Source organism: Xenopus laevis, chromosome 6L (genome assembly GCF_017654675.1).
Source record: "Xenopus laevis strain J_2021 chromosome 6L, Xenopus_laevis_v10.1, whole genome shotgun sequence".
Lineage (NCBI taxonomy): Eukaryota > Metazoa > Chordata > Amphibia > Anura > Pipidae > Xenopus > Xenopus laevis.
The window spans coordinates 43685557-43702684 of NC_054381.1; the positions used below are offsets into that span (position 1 = coordinate 43685557).

A 17128-nucleotide genomic window follows, 5' to 3' on the forward strand; every position below is an offset into this window, starting at 1 on the left:
TAAAATGTAAACTTGTAACAGCGCTTTTTGTGACATTAATGCTTTATATGACCATGAAACTCCTTGGTGGCTTTTAATATCCTTATTTATTACAACAGGGAGTGCATTATTATAGTGTATGGAAACATACTCTAAAAGGGTGGGGTAACTGATTACATTTCCAGAAACATTATGCACAGTGAATACACAAAAATACTGCCTACACTATTCAGAAAGTGCTAGTCTGATTTTTTGGAAGGAGACCTAATGCAAATGGTGTGCAATGTTATGCAGCCCCAGTGTGCCACCAAATAGTTATTACAAGGGTCAAAATGTGTCTCAGGTGCCTGTAAAGAGCTAGACATGTTCTCTTTGGCTGAGAGAATTTATTCCAAGATTTTCTGCATTCAATCTGGAGCACTGTCATTTCTATGGACTCACGAGGTCTCCATACAAGCAATGCCAAGGCAAACCTGGAACTTATGTGTAGACTAGGGGGCAGATTTATTAAGGGTCGAATAGTAAATTCAAATTTGAATTCAAATTTTCTAATTGTTTTTTGGTGTCAAAATTCACACATTCGAATTTTAATCCCTCAATATGTTTGTAAATTTGTATGTGAAATTTATCACACCTCGACCATGGAAACCGTTTTAATTCAAATATTCGCCACCTAAAACCTGCACCAGAAGTCTGTTGAACTATTTGAATATGTTAATTGCCTTCCCGACATTCGAGTAAACTTGATTTGTATGATTCGAATTTGAATTTTCGGGCCGGGACTATTCGATTGAATATTAGACATTCTAATTTATTTCTTAAATAAACTCCCATTTCATTTGTGAGTATATTTGAATTCATTTAGTTCACATGAATTCGAAATTCAACTATTGATAAATCTGCCCATAGGACTCCAGGTTGCATGAGAGTATTGGATTAATGACGAGAGCAAAATATCTTGTGCTTTGGAGCAAATAGCCAGGAAATGTGCATTTATGAGCAAGCCTAGCTACCTAACAACCCTTCAAGTTGGGTGGGAGTATTTTTTTCTTTGTCTTAATTGGGAGGTTTATTGTATTTGAGAATTATAGAACCGCTCATTCAACCAGGCATAACGTATGACCGCATTAAGTTTCGGGACATCATTGTCTCTAACCAGTGGCATCTGAACTGACCCCTGCAGCCATTTCGCTGACCAGAATCCAAGAATGACTTTACAGGAGGTAGGTCTGGGAGGTGTCAAATGTTTAAAGGTTAGAACAGTGACTAGTCTGTTCAACCTAAATGTGTAGGTCTTGCAAATAAAAGGGGTTAACCTCAGTAGTCACTGTTGACTTTGTGTAAAGGTTCAACATGTTTGGTTGCATTCATTCTAATTGCCCAAATATCTAGTTGCAGCAACAGAATTGGTCTTTGATTGATAATGAAGACTAATCTGTCCTTTCTCTAGCAACAATCCTGTGTCACTGGGTGTGGATTATCATATAAGTAACTATATAATGAAAAAAGTTTTTTTTTTTTTTAACCTGGCCCTAACTAAGAAAGTAGAAATCATCTACTGTGCAATCCTAGAAACAAGGGACTGTGAAACCTGGATATACCACTAAATAATGAGGCTTCAAACTAAATCCCTCAGTCAGAGAATAAAATGCAGCCTGCTTCAGAGCTCAGTGTCTTGCATGAGCCCTTGATCATCATTCACAGGACAAAAAAAACATGCAGCAGTACTATTCTGGCAGAACTGGGGTTAAAGAAAATTCTAGCAATTTATAGGATGAAGAATAAACGACCCACATCTGTATTGCTGTGGGAATGTACCTTCTCAGTGTGTACGCTTTGAGGTTAGGCCACTGATTTCCAACATCAAATCTAATTGACACTCCAGGGAGCTTGTCATGTGAGAACATCATATTGTTATCCGATGATAAATGTAGGGCATTTTAAAAGTTTATACAATACTGCAACCGAATCTGCATATTACTTGCTGATATATAAAGGCATAAATATGGAAATAGTGTAGGTGACCATGAATTTTTTTTAGTTCCTAAAGAGGCTTATTAAAATAAATGGTGGGCAACTAGTAGCCTTTCTGAGGCTGCTGGACTACAATTCGCTCTAGTCCCTGTGCAAAATCTGTAAATCCCAATTAATGTTGCGGTGCCCAATGGGTTACAGACATGTGCCTTACTAAATGTATGACTTTTGTTCTGCAGCAATAGATCACAAATACATTCTAAGGAATAAAAATGAATACAAGTATGGGACAACGCTCAGGACCTTGGGTTTTCTGGATAATGGATCTTTCTGTAATTTGGATCAAAAATCATTCAAACATTAAATAAATGCAATAAACTTATTTTGCCTCAAATAAGGATCAATATTAGCTCAGTTTGGATCAAGTACAGGTATGGGACCAGTTATCCAGAATGCTCTGGATCTAGGGTTTTCCTGATAACAGATCTTCATACCTCAAGTCTACTAGAAAATCATGTGAACATTAAATAAACCAAACAGGCTGGTTTTGCTTCCAATAAAGATTAATTTGATTGTAGTTGGGATCAAGTACAAGGTACTAATTTATTATTACAGTGAAAAAGGAAATTATTTAAAAAAATGGATTATTTGGATAATATAAAGTCTACAGGAGATAGTTTTTCCGTAATTTGGAGCTTTCTGGATAACCGGTTTCCTGATAACGAATCCCATACCTGTACAAGATACTCTTTTATTATTACAGAGAAAAAGGAAATAATATTTTAAAAAATTGGATTATATGGATAATATGGAGTCTATGGGAGACTTCCTTCCCATAATTCGGAGCTTTCTGAATAACAGGTTTCCGGATAACAGATCCCATGCAAGAACATAATCTGTATTCTGAAAGAGTTTGTACAATTTTAATGCATAAGAACGATTAATAGAGATAATGAAGCACTGACCTCTGCCTAACTCTTTCAAGTCAGAACCAGAGAATATAACTGGATAAACAAATACTGCTTTCAATAACAATTGCATGTACAAATAACTAACCCTGAATATTTTAATCAACGTATATTGGAAATACGCTTGGAAACACGTCATCTGTCATTAGAAGGTTTAAAGAAAACAGTTGGAGTTCCGTTCAAATTGTATGACCCGCAGAGAACAGTAACTAAAATTGAGGTATTATCTCTGCAAATGTATATGTTTTTAGAGGCGCTGCCTTTTTCGTCCACTACAGCTGTTCTATTTCATACAAATCACGTTCCATTTTAAATTCCAGTGCTCATATTACTGTTTTTCCACAGTTTGTCTCCCTACAAAGGCTGCAATGGAAAACACCTGACTGTAAGGCATCCGCTCCAGACTGAGGCAGCCCAGCTTGCACATATTATTGCATATTGCATGATGGTAGAGGAAGCAATGCAAATGACCAAGATATTTAAAAAAGGAATTATATCTACAGGGCAAGGATCTCCTTACTATTGTGCCCCTTAATCCATAGAAATTACTCTGTTTATTTATTGTTTATAATTTATTTTAATTATGTACTTGTACTCCCTGTGTGTGCTTCAGATAGCTGCCTCAAGCTGTCAGACTTTTTCCTTGTTTAGAAACGCTCGATAAAAATCTACCTATTTAGGGAAGCTTATTCAATGTACCTTAATCAGTCATTGCTGTATCATAAATTTCAAATTTGTTCCTAAAATCCTAATGTCTCATTTTACCAAAACCTTTAGTTTGTAAACTCTTGTGAATAGGCACTTTTATCCAAGTGTAAACCCTTTACTCACCATTTGTTCCCCGTCTGTTATAAACGAAGGTAAAGCACTGCGTAACATGTCGTTGCTAACAATAAATAAATGATGATGATAGTTGCTACTATTTTGCAGATAACTACTGTAAGCACCACACCCAACAACTTTAACTCTAAGCAGTCTAATGATGGGCAAATTTATTTATAGGTTTCGCCATGAAAAACTGGCCAAAAAATCCTATGTATAGTGCTTGGAAAAAGTTACCTAAAAAAAGAAATTGCCATGGAATGGAAAAAGTTGCAGCAAAAAAACCCAAAAAAAAACATCCATTGGTTTCAATGAGTTTCACGCATTTTCTGAGAAACAGAACAGGTTCGCTCTTTACTTTACATTACTAAGCACCTCTGGGTAAGGCTTCCTGCCCCACCTCTAACAGCATCACTGTTGAAGAACACCACAAATAATTACTTTTTTATTAATATTTTTAAATGTACGTTTTAACCCTTTCACTTGCAGCTTGTATGTTTGACCTAATAGCACATCCTTGAAGGTATTTTTAGTTAGTAAAAGGTTTCTCTAACATCACTTGCATAACAGACCAAAATGAAAGGTGTAGCTATCATTAGCAGTTTATATACAATTACAGTCCTTATGTATGAAGATAAAACATCATAAATATTAATTTCAGGTGTCTATATGGCACCCAATAAGGCAGTGTTCCCCAACCAGTAGCTCGCGAGCAACATGTTGCTCACCAACCCCTTGTATGTTGCTCCCAGTGGCCTCAAAGCAGGTGCTTATTTTTGAATTCCAGGCTTGGAGGCAAGTATTGGTTGCATAAAAATCCAGGTGTACTGCCAAGCAGAGTCTCCTGAAGGCTGCCTGTCCATATAGGGGCTACCAAACAACCAATCACAGCTCTTGTTTAACATCCACATGGACTTTTTCAAGTTTGTGTTGCTCTCCAACTCTTTTTTAGATTTAAATGTGGCTCACGAGTAAAAAAGGTTGGGGACCCCTGCAATAAGGCATGTAGTATTTTTCATAGTTTTAAATCCCCAAAGGCATAACCTTACATTTATCAATAATGACTTAGATGATAAGTCTGCAGGCTTTTCCAGATCCAGACCAAAATGTCCAGCATAGTTTTGCATCATGTGTAAACACAGTTACATTGCTTACAATGTCCTCCAGTGTCAGACTGGCCCACCAGGATACCAGGAAAACTCCCGGTGGACCCAGGTGTCAGTGGGCCCTCAGGCTGCTAAACTTTTGGCTTATTTCATGGCCATTCCCTATTTCTATAAGAACAAAGTGGCTGAATAGGTGGAATAATAGTATGTAAAGAAAAGAGACTAGGTGAATAGAGGTTGAGTGAGGAGAGGAGAAAATAGTACTGAGAGTGGGCCCCTGGTCTAAAAACTTTTGGTGGGCCCCTGGTCTGAGTTTTTCGGTGGGGGCCCCTGGCGTACCAGTCCGACACTGATGTCCTCCATCATTTGTCATGAATGAACAAACTGAATAATGCTGTACCCCACTAATAACTCTTCACTAAATAGAGAATGTACTATTGACAACCACACTCTCTTCATGACCTCTTAACCAGTTTTCTATTTATGTACAAGGAGCATTACCAAGACCAAGAGATCTTGGGCTGTATTAAGAACCATGTCTTTCTCCTTACTTCATCATAAAATGTAAATGTATTTGTTTGACTTGATCTGTCTTTTATAAAGCCTGTATAGAACATAATCCTGCCATTAAACTTTCAAATAGTTTGTCTACTACAGATGCCAAACTTATGGGCCTATAATTATCAGGTTGATAACATAATTCGTTTTTAAATATTGGAATTACATGAGCTTTCCTCTTGGCCTTTTGTATCACAATCAGAAAAAGCGGCCTGGCTAAAGCTAAACTATACTTCAGAGTATTCGCCATCAGGCCTTGGCCTCTTGCTCACATTCTATAATTAATTACAATGAACTCAAAATTTGTTTCAATAAACTGAATTAGCTCACAGCCTGGCCATTATAAGATGTAATTTCTTTTAGCAGATAGCCTTCTCAGATACACCTACTAAGTTTCCTTTTTTTTTTAAAAAAACAAAACAAAAACCTAACGTACACAGAATATGGTCGAATAATTGTTCTCCATAAAATAGGCATGTCATACCTGTATGGGAGGGAATGCCTGGTTAACATGAACACATACGTTGTTCAAATGATTTAAGACTATTGTCTTTGGCCTGCTGTGCCCTATATTTGAGTGCAGCTACTTCTAATAGCTTGTGATTTCCCCACAGGGGCATGTTTCAAGGATTTTTTCTTTAAATGCAGTTAGACTAAATTTGAAATTTTGCTTTCTTATACAAGAATCTGCCAGAACTTGGATATAAGACCACATAAAAACCCACAATTCAAAAGTACTTGCACTTCAATATTTAGTTTATAAATGTAACTAAAGAATGTCCTTATTTGACACAAGAAGATTTAACTTTCTTTTTTTCCAATGGTCTATAAAAGCTTAGGATATAGTGAAAAATCCCATGATAAAATGATGTTTAACATAATTAAATAGCATCTTTATGCTTTCTAACCAAACCGTAAGTTATTATTTACAGCAGCATTGATCTGCTAAAATGAGTCTATTAATCGGCAGAACTGAAGCTGCATAGGTTTACACGTCCACATAACAAAACCCACCAATTGGCCAACTGGGCAATCAATTCATTAAATGAGAACAAAAGCTTAACTAAAGAAGTGGGCTAGAAATGTTGTACATTATGGGGCATATTTATCAAGGGTCGATTTCGAATTGAAAAAAATTTGAATTCAAAAAGACCAACCAAAATTAATTCGAAGTTTTTTTGTTTTTTTTAATAGGTCAGTTTTCGATCGATTAGGTCCATATTTGACCGAATTCGAATCGTTATAATAGAAGGAATAGTGTAATCGATTCAAAGTTTTTTGATTTTTCAAAGTCCACCAATTGACTCCAAATAGGTTCTAAGAGGTCCCCCATAGGCTAAAACAGCATTTTGGCAAGCTTTAGCTGGCGAATGGTCAAAGTCGATTTTTTAAAGAGACAGTACATGGATAAATTTCGAAATTCTAATTTTTTTCAAATTCGAATCGAATTTGGACTATCGAATTTGAAAATTCACCTCGACCTTTGATAAATCTGCCCCTATGTTTTGGGCTTCTGTACCAACCCAAGGGAACCACAGCCCTTTAGCAGTGCAAGATCTGTGTCTCAAAAGATGTCCCAGTAGCTCCCCATCTTTTTTTCTGCTGATTCACTGCACAGTTCACGGATTCACTGCACAGTTCACAGATTCACTGCACTGCTTTGTGCTGCTGTCAGTTACTGTACTTAGGGACCAACTCAAAATATATTGTACACAAAGAATCTAAATGTCAAAATATAAGGCTGATTAGTAATTAATACAGATAATTACTGCATGGCATCACAGAAACCAGTGCAACTAGCATTAATATTTAATCATCAGCCTTGTAGCACCAGTTTATATTACAAGTCAAACTCATTTTCTGTTTGATAATTTGAGACAGCCCCTAAGCTTAGCTTCTCAACAGCTGCTCAGAGCCCACAGAGCATGTGAGTGTCACAGACACTTTCCAAGTTGGTGACCCCCCTGTGACAAGTTTAAAGTCCTGGATCATTGCCAGCAAATAAAATATGGCATTTTTGGCCATATTAATTTTTTAGGGTTTAGTTCTCCTTTAAGTGCAATTGGGTTATTTAGGTGTGTGGCCAAATGATAGCCAATATCAACAATTAAGTCCATGGGCCAATGGGTCAGATATCCCACAAGTTGATTCGGGTGTAGATGTAGAGATAACATCTTGTTATAAAATTGCAAAGGCACAAAAGTAACAAAAGTTACTTTACTATAAAGCAAAAGTTTTGTTTTTGCCTAAAATATTGAAAATTTATTGTGAAAATATTCATAAAGCCTTATCTGCATTTCAAATAAGTTTTCTGTGGTTAAAAAAAATCTAAAAAACGAAATACAGGTATGGGATCCATTATGAGGAAACCGGTTATCCAGAAAGCTCCGAATTACGGAAAGGCCGTTTCATATAAACTCCATTTTATCCAAATAATACAAAATTTTAAAAAATGATTTTCTTTTTTCTCTGCAATAATAAAACAGTACCTTGTACTTGACCAACACTAAGATATAATTAATCCTTATTGGAAGCAAAACCAGAGTACTGGGGTTATTTAATGTTTAAATGATTTTCTAGTAGACTTAAGGTATGAAGATTCAAATTACGGAAAGATCCTTTATCCGGAAAACCCCAGGTTCCGAGCATTCTGGATAACAGGTCCCATACCCGTACCACTATTTAACCATGTATCCAATATAAATTAGATAAATAAGTAAAAACATACGATTGTAGCAACGCCACACCTTTTCTTTATAACCAGCCCTTTAGTGAAAAGAAATAGATATATATATATATATATATATATATATATATGTATGTATTCTTGAAGTATATATATATATATATATATATATATATATATATATATATATATATATATATATATATTCTGAAAAGGCCCCTTTAATTTTGAACATAATAATGCATATGGCATAAGCGGAGTCAAAGCCTTTGTTCTACCCACACTCACATTAAACTGCCACCATAATGATGTGCCTGCTCTTTTTCAGCATCTATGAACTGCTTGTGTATTTCGTCACTCTTGGTATGTAAAACTATAGGGTACATGCTAAGTTAAAGTTAATTTGACATGTAACACAATATATTGTACAAAAATATGTAAGACACAGATTTTCTATGCTGTATTCGGCACAGAATGCGCTTTTACATTTAATTAAATTTTATTATTTATATAGCACTATTTGTGCAATGAAGCGGTGTACATGTTTAGTTAAATCATGCCACAAAAAAATCAAATTACTTTGTTTTGTTGGCTTTTCTGAAAAATAACAGAAAAGCTAAATTAGAAACGAATATACTGTATATATGAAAGATTCAAACAGTTATTATCAGTAAAGCTTCTGTCAATGTACAAGGTCAATTTGTGTTTTATTCGTTTCAAGAATATGTAATTTGCAACAAATTTATGGCAAACTAAAAACACGTAAAAAAAAAATAAATAAAGATAATAAAAAACACTACAAAAACAGAATAAAACCAAGCCCCCATAGAAAACACACATTCATTTCACAAAAAAAAAAGACAAATAAGGTAGTAAGACATACATACAAATAGTTTTAATTTTCTAAAATTAAATATAAACACAAGTTTGAAGAAAACATCTTACAATTTCCTGTGATTAACCTACGGCATAGAAGAGAAGTAATTCACCGGCACAACTTGGGTAATGCTGGAAGGGGAAACCCTTGCTAGTTTATTGATGGATGCAACGTTTCGGGGCGTAACCCCTTTGTCAAGCATTGTCAAGGGGTTACGCCCGAAACTTTGCATCCCACAATAAACTAGCATTACCCAAGTTGTGCTGGTGAATGACTTCTCTTCTACATTGATTACGAGGTCGCCGATTCCTCTTTCACTGGGCACTGGGGATTCACATTGATCGGACTGCCAGGGTGTGTGAGGGTCATTCTTTTTTCTTCATTAACCCACGGCATGCCACATTAGCCACCAGTTTCTTGCATTTATTCATACCAACCACGTTCAAGCTATTGTTTTATGACCATATGAAAATCCCCAGTCCTGAAGGCTCAATGAGAACATTTCGCTGTAGTATAAACAGATGCAAGCATATTGAATTTTCGTGAAAATCTGTTATTGTTATAAAAAAAAAATCTGTTTGAAAACTAAATATGAATTAGCATTCAGAAGCAAACGATCAGCTTGCTAATTGTGTAATTAAAATGTCCTACCTTTGCCAAAGTGCTGTTGCATTTTAAAGCTGGACATCATTTATACATAAAGAACCTGCATAATATTTACACCATGTGACAAAAATAACTAAGTAACCATGAAAGACAGCAAGACAAGAAGATGGTTAACAAATGATAAAATTCATAGAAAAAACAGCAGCAATATAAACTCTATATACTGGAAGTTTATTATTTTTTTTTTGTTCTCCTAAAAAGTTTGCAATTGGAACATGTTAAAAACATGTTAATACGCACATACATATACCGGCTGTAGGCCTGCTGCACACACACCTAAGAGGGGATATCACCCTGGTGCTAACAAAGTTTATGTTTATATATTATAAATAAATAGCTGCACTCACTTATTGGAGAAAATGCCTGGGTACACACCATATATAAAGTACCACCTTTATTGTATGTATTATTTATGTAATAATACATACAATAAAGGTGGTACTCCAATGCCCACTGTTTTTTTGTTTTGTTGCATAAATTTCTCCTCTGTTGTGGCTCCAGCTTTGGGTGAAATAATGCAAACTGTAGTATATGCATCTGTACATACATCTGTAACATGTATCTGTATATATTTAAGTATATAGATGCACACACAGATATATATATATATATATATATATATAGATATATATAGATATATATATAGATATATAGATATATATAGATATATATATAGATATATATATATATATATATATATATATACTATCTATCTGTGTGTGCATCTATATACAGTACTTAAATATATACAGATACATGTTACAGATGTTCACAAAAAACTAAACTATTTTAAAACTATTTTAAAATGTATTTACTGAACAACTTTATAATCAATATAAATTTTGTATAATATGCAAATATTTTTTAGTATAATGCCCTTATGCAAAATATGCAAGGTAACAATATTTAGAGAACCAGAGATCTTTGCCATTTTCTGCCCCAAGCATGTTTGAATGTATTGCCATCTTGTGGTGCAATACTTAATGAATGCTGGAGAGATACAAATGTATTTGCCTAAATATATATTGAAAAAAGCTTTTCATACAGCATGATTTTATTTCTATAATAAAGAAACTGGCACTTAAATTAACCTTGCAAAATAGCCTTTATTTTTCCAAAGTAAGTAAAAAATAAAAATTTTGCAGCAGTATATAAGAAAATATGCAAATTAAATATAACTATTTCTTTGTGTCTTTTAAAAACTGCATTTCTTTGTGTGCTTAAATAGCTGAATTACATATACGCAATATATTTAAGCGGTTGTACTGTAAAGCTTGAAGCCTTCAGGTAACAGTTTTAGCTTTTAAACAACAACAAAAGACACAGTGCGCTTTTAGTGAGAACATGTAGCTAAGTGACAATGCCACTAAACTATAGGCTTGTTGCATGGAGCTGTAATAAAATATACGGACTATTGTTTAATGACATGCATGCAACTGTCAGGACGACAATTTCACTGTAACCAAATACCAGCAAATACCAGGAATTATTTTCAATGAAGAATGTCAAAGATCAAAGAAAAAAAGTTATATATCACTAATAAAAAAATATATATACATTTAAGCACATACTTTTAAACAAAAACCTTATAATCCAGAATATATTTAAAGACTAAACATTATTTTCATAATGCTAAATGTATGTGTAAAATGTGATTCTTAACAGTTCAATGCTGTATAATTAATGCCATGGTAAGAATGTTTTTACGGTGTGTTTTGGTGAATTTTTATTACCATCAAGTTCACGATGTAGGTGGGCCGCCTTTTAATCCCTCCGCAGACAAAAGCCCTAAATAAACACAGATCCTTTCCTGGGAAAAAAGTCCACTTTGGTTAAATAGCAAGGAAATGAGTAAATCATTAGTAATCTTTAAAGCCAAAGCTATAAACTCAAGTTACCTTAAAGTTAAAATGAAAGTGCCTTGCGAAATTCTCAAAAGTTCTGAAGCAGATAGAAATCTCTAACTCTCAGTTCCAGACTAGGCGCCAGCTGATAAACAAACAGCCTCAACTCAAGACCGGGAGAAATCCCAGCTTTTCACTTTAATGGTTTTGGGCCAGAGTATTTATTGCCTTTTGTGCTTTTCCTCACTTAGAGACAGAAGGAGAAATGTAAACTAATCATTATCTCTTTGAGTCTTAAAAAAAGGCAAAGATCATCTCCAAAAGGCCAGTCTGACAAATGTGGCAAAAAAACTGTTTAAGTGATTACAGAATTTGTCCATCACAGAGGGCATTCTAATAGCCTTGATTTTATTTTTACCCAGATACTTTCAAGGCTAATGTGGGGTTATTTACAAATTAATAATTAAGGTACAGGTATCAGTTATCTGGGAATCCTTTATCCACAAAGCTCAGAATTACGGAATGGCCTTCTCCCTTAGACTCCATTATAATCAAATAATACAAATTTTTAAAAATGATTTCCTTTTTCTATGTAATAATAAAACCGTAGCTTGTACTTGATCCAAACGAAGATATAATTAATACTTATTGGAGGTAAAAACCAGACTATTGGGTTTATTTAATGTTTACATGATTTTCTAGTAGACTTAAGGTATGAAGATCCGAATTATGGAAAGATTCATTATCCATAACATATCCCATACCTGTAAATTGTATTAAAAATATTAAGTGCATCTCATTTCCATGCACATTTCATGCAATCATCCTAACTGGCTAATGTATGCACTCACTGGATGTATACCAGGGGTAACAGCACATAAAGGCACAAGGGTCTTCCATTTAACTCTAACAGCCATGGGAACTGAGTGAAACAGCCTGCTCAAATCAACTCAGACAAACGGGAAAGATCTGATTTAACAAATTTATCAAAATACTTTCCCTATATGCAACAAAGTAGTATAAGTTGAACTGCTGGGAATCAGTCGGGATCCCCTGACATTTTTATAAACTAGCCCCCCAGTCTAGACGTTCTAGGAAAAAAAAATACCTATAAAAATATTAAAAGATTTTTTTCTTACCATTATGAGAAAAGTAAAAAAGAAAAAATCTTGCCAACGAGACCAGAAATTCTTTAAAATGAGTAGAGTACCTTTTGACCAAGAAAAGTGTTGCCTTTCATTCTCTTGGCAATTTTTCTTATCTTACCAGCTAGCAGGTATTTCTATCCCTGTTGTATAAACTACTCCTACATTATTTTAATAGCCTCAATAAAGTTCGTATATTTTATTATGATGTAATCTTCTTGGCAACAGGCTGTGCCAAACATAACTGAGGTCAACTGGCAGGAATGTTAACACATAGTTTGTTAAAGTTAGAAAAAGTATCTGAATGCAACATTCATGTTATACCGCTTAATGCCGCCATGGGATGGAAATAAATGTTATACCTATGGCAGCGTAACCATCAACACTTCAGAAGAACTCAATAAGACACTTGTTATTCCGTGGAGATAAATCACTAACAAAGTGCAAAATTGCACCACTAGTAGTAAAAGTTACAAAATGAACGCAAATATGTGGTTGTACAGAACAATTAATACAAGTGGATATTTCAGCCCTTAATACATATACATATACATATACATATACATATATATATATATATATATATATATATATATATATATATCTCAAGTTTTCTTGTATGCACAATAACCCTCTATGGAGGGTTGAGAGTCGCTCGTCAAAAGCTGAAAAAACCTGGGAATGTGCACCTGCACTAACTGAACTCTGTGCTGCTAATCAACTGTGCTCCTATACGAGTACGAGCAGGTCATGCATAGAAACATTGGGTAGTTATAAACATCTATTTATTATTTGTGCCGTTCAGCTGCAAGATATGGATAACACTTGATTCTGACTCCCTACCCTTTGCTTTATTACTGACGAATAGCAGAGAATGATATACAGTGACATTTCAATTTTATATCCCCTGATTTATAGTTTTCCTTCATTTTACATTTTTTTGTGGTTTCGCCCATATATTATGCATGTTATATGTCCATGATTTTACATTTTATAAAAAAAAACATTTCTGGACCACTGAAAAATGTAAAATGGGGTTTCTACTGTAGAGGATATTATGACCAGATAAAACGCAAACAGGTACCTTGCTAATACCAGGAATTGCATGCCACTTTAGGCTTGGGCAGAAACAATCAAGAGGTTATTAAAAAAAACAAAAACTCCCAGCATCCCACCTAGAGTCCACTTGGCAAATGCACTAACCTCTGAAAATTCATCATCGTCGGCTTCGCTCAGAGCACAACACTTCGGCAGGTGTAGATTCGCGAGGACAACGCTAAGTCACTAAAATCCGAAGTAGCGTCCAGGGCGCCGAACGTTGGCGAAGTTCCGGTAGCGTTACGGCGCCAAACAAAGCGAAGTTGCAATAGCGTTGCCTAATTTGCATACGGCGGGAAGTTAAACTTAAATGGACGTTGCAGCAAATACATTACACTACACTATGCCCGGGAAACCTTAATAAAAGAAAATAGAATTCTAATATTGCCATACACATGAGCCCAGTGTATAGTTTATGCGCCATATGTTCGGAAATATAGAGGGGAAGCCGGTTACCCCAAAAAATGTACGCTGTTTTGCAGCCTATCACCCTGAAAAAAGGAAAAGACGCTAGCGTTTTTTGGGACCGAAAAATGTTCAACTATTTTTTGAGGAAGTCCTATGTACAGGTATGGGACCTGTTATCCAGAATGCTCGGGACCTGGGGTCTTCCGGATAACGGATCTTTCTGTAATTTGGGTCTTCATGCCTTAAGTCTACTAGAAATTCATTTAAACATTAAATAAACCCAATAGGCTGGTTTTGCTTCCAATAAGGATTAATTATATCTTAGTTGGGATCAAGTACAAGCTACTGTTTTATTATTACAGAGAAAAAGGAAATCTTTTTTAAAAATTTGGATTATTTGGATAAAATGGAGTCGATGGGAGACAGTCATTCCGTAATTCGGAGCTTTCTGGATATCGGGTTTCCGGATAAGGGATCCTATACCTGTACTCTATTGTACTTCCCCTGGGGGCAAAGGCAAGTCTGGCGAAAGAGGGAACGTTCAGTCAGAGCGCAAATTCGTCAGGCGTTAGGGAGCGAAGTACCGCTAGAGTCTCTCTCCTTCACTAGCGAAGTTATGCCAGCGACCGCTAGTAAATCGGCGAAGTACCGAAATGACATCAAGCTGGCGAATTTTCGCCCGCGTTAGTCACTTCGCCCTTTAGTAAATTTGCCCCCAAGCCTGTAGTTTAACAGCACAGTCAGGGTCATTGGTTGCTCATCTTTCGGAATTATAAACCCTACTTGGAGTTCCACACACACACTCCGGTCATGAAATGCTGTGGGGGTGGGGGACACACAGCCCGTCATCAAATGCTAGGGGGCCACACACACACACTAGTGATGTGTAGGCTGAGAAAAATAGACCTGAACCCTCCCAACACAGAACCCTACACGATGTGACAGCTCTATTTATAGCCCCACGCCAAACCTGCCCATCTCGGACATCACAAAAGGGGCGTGGCAGGCCATCAAAAGCATTGTAAGATCACAGGCAGGGAGAGCAGAAGGAAGCGCTCAACGCTAACCCGTCCCCTACTGTGTGGACATAAGCCCGAACCTGGGTCACCTGCACAACCCTTACACACACTGCCTTTCATGAAATGCTGAGAGGGGGCACACACACACTGCCTTTTATTAAATGCTGGGGGGCACACACACGGTCTGTCATGAAATGCTGGGAGGCACGCACACGGTCTGTAATGAAATACATTAGGGAAACACACTTCACCCAACATGAAATCTGCTTTTATGAAATGCTTTGGGGGCACACATACTGCAGGAATTCAGCCTGTGAGCTTGCCCACTACCCTGGAACACACGGTGCAATACACAATGATCTTCCAAGTGAAGGACATGGTGAAGAAGAAAGCAAGACTGTAGATTTCACATGCTGCCATAGTGAATATGAAAGTCTGAGTTAATGAATATGTTCTCATTTTGCAATTAGAAGGAAGCCTGACTTAAGGAGTATTTGTTATGTAGTATAGGGGTCTTATTTGGTATTTAATACCTATGGTAACAAATCAGCCCCTAAATTCTATCTCGTCAAGCTGCTGAAATGCTATTATCAACTACAATATAAACAAACCTTGGAAGTGTAGATTAGTCAAAGAATAGGTGCCGGATGTTCATGTGTTCTATGAAGTGACTAGAGTTTTTAGGACACTGTAGGCGTAACATATTACACACAATGCAAAATTAAAAATTACCCAAACCCCTTATCAATTATCAAGATGATGATAATAAATTTATAAAATATTTTTATTACATACTGTAACTGTTAATACTTAACAGATTTTTATTTCCAATGTCATTGCATATATGAATTTCAATTGTTAGATACATGAGAAATGTAGAAGAAACTTGACATGTCTGACATGACTTACCACCAGATACTGGAGCATCCATGAACACAGCTCCCATTTTTTCCACTGCCTTTGCCAAATCTTTAGAAACAGCAGGATCAATGGTACTAGAGTCAATCAGTAAGGATCCCTTCTTCACTTTTCTTTGGAAAAAAAACAAAGTATAAGAAAAGGGAATTAAACTCAATGCTTATATTGTATATCACATGCAGTGGGGTCACCTTAAACTGATATCAATGGTAATGAGATTCATACCTGAAAACAGTAAATCAGATGACAATTACTAGTGCCAAAATGTAGATGATTTGAATAAGTTCGCGTTTGTTACTACTTTGTCTCTGGAAAGCATATTTATTCATTTAAAGCATTTTAAATCATATATTTATTTTAGTCCATGCAAGAAGTGCATAGAGATACCAAACAGTATAAATCTAGTGAATCACATTGTTTTTAAGAGTCATGGGAGAATATTTAAGTTCACAATCAATGTACCATTACATATGTAAACTTGAGCAGATAAAGTGGTAAAAGAATAATGCAAGGTTAAATAGGGCATTACAGAGAAAAAAATAGAAAACAGAAAAGCAAAAAAATAAAATTGAAACCATAAAGAATCTGGATCTGGGCCACTTAGCAAGCAAACCCCCTTAATCCATGGTCAGACAGATAGGTGGAACTTGCAACAGAATTCTACATTCATATCATGAAGTGGTTTAAAAACAGTTGTGGATTTGGGTTCTAACATTTAATGACAATGTATTCTTTTGTAAAGAGGCCTCTATTAGTGATGTGTGGGTGGAGTTTAATTCCATTAAACCAATTTTGCATCTTGTGTCTTAGGTTATCCCTGTCTAACTGTTCCTCCTCTCACTTACTTTGAGGAAACATCCTTATCACCTGAACTCTCCACCTGAATCCTGTTTTAATCAATTATAATTTCTCTTGCCATGATCTTTCCTTTTCTGACATAAGCTGCCTTTCTTCTATAGCCTCTGATGCCCTCTCACTTGCTAAAATAAATTGAAGGAAAACAAAATTACAATATTTACAGTCACCCACTCCTGCCATAACTCCACCATTATCCTCAATT

The 17128-nt window shown here is 35.6% G+C and overlaps 1 protein-coding gene across 1 annotated transcript in view; it reads right to left on the minus strand.

The window, feature by feature from the left end:
• Positions 1–17128, minus strand: part of hibadh.L (3-hydroxyisobutyrate dehydrogenase L homeolog) — a 73372-nt gene that overhangs the window by 45592 nt on the left and 10652 nt on the right. Inside the window, 1 exon segment of the mRNA NM_001094829.1 lies at positions 16060–16181. Coding sequence (NP_001088298.1) covers positions 16060–16181 — 122 coding nt within the window.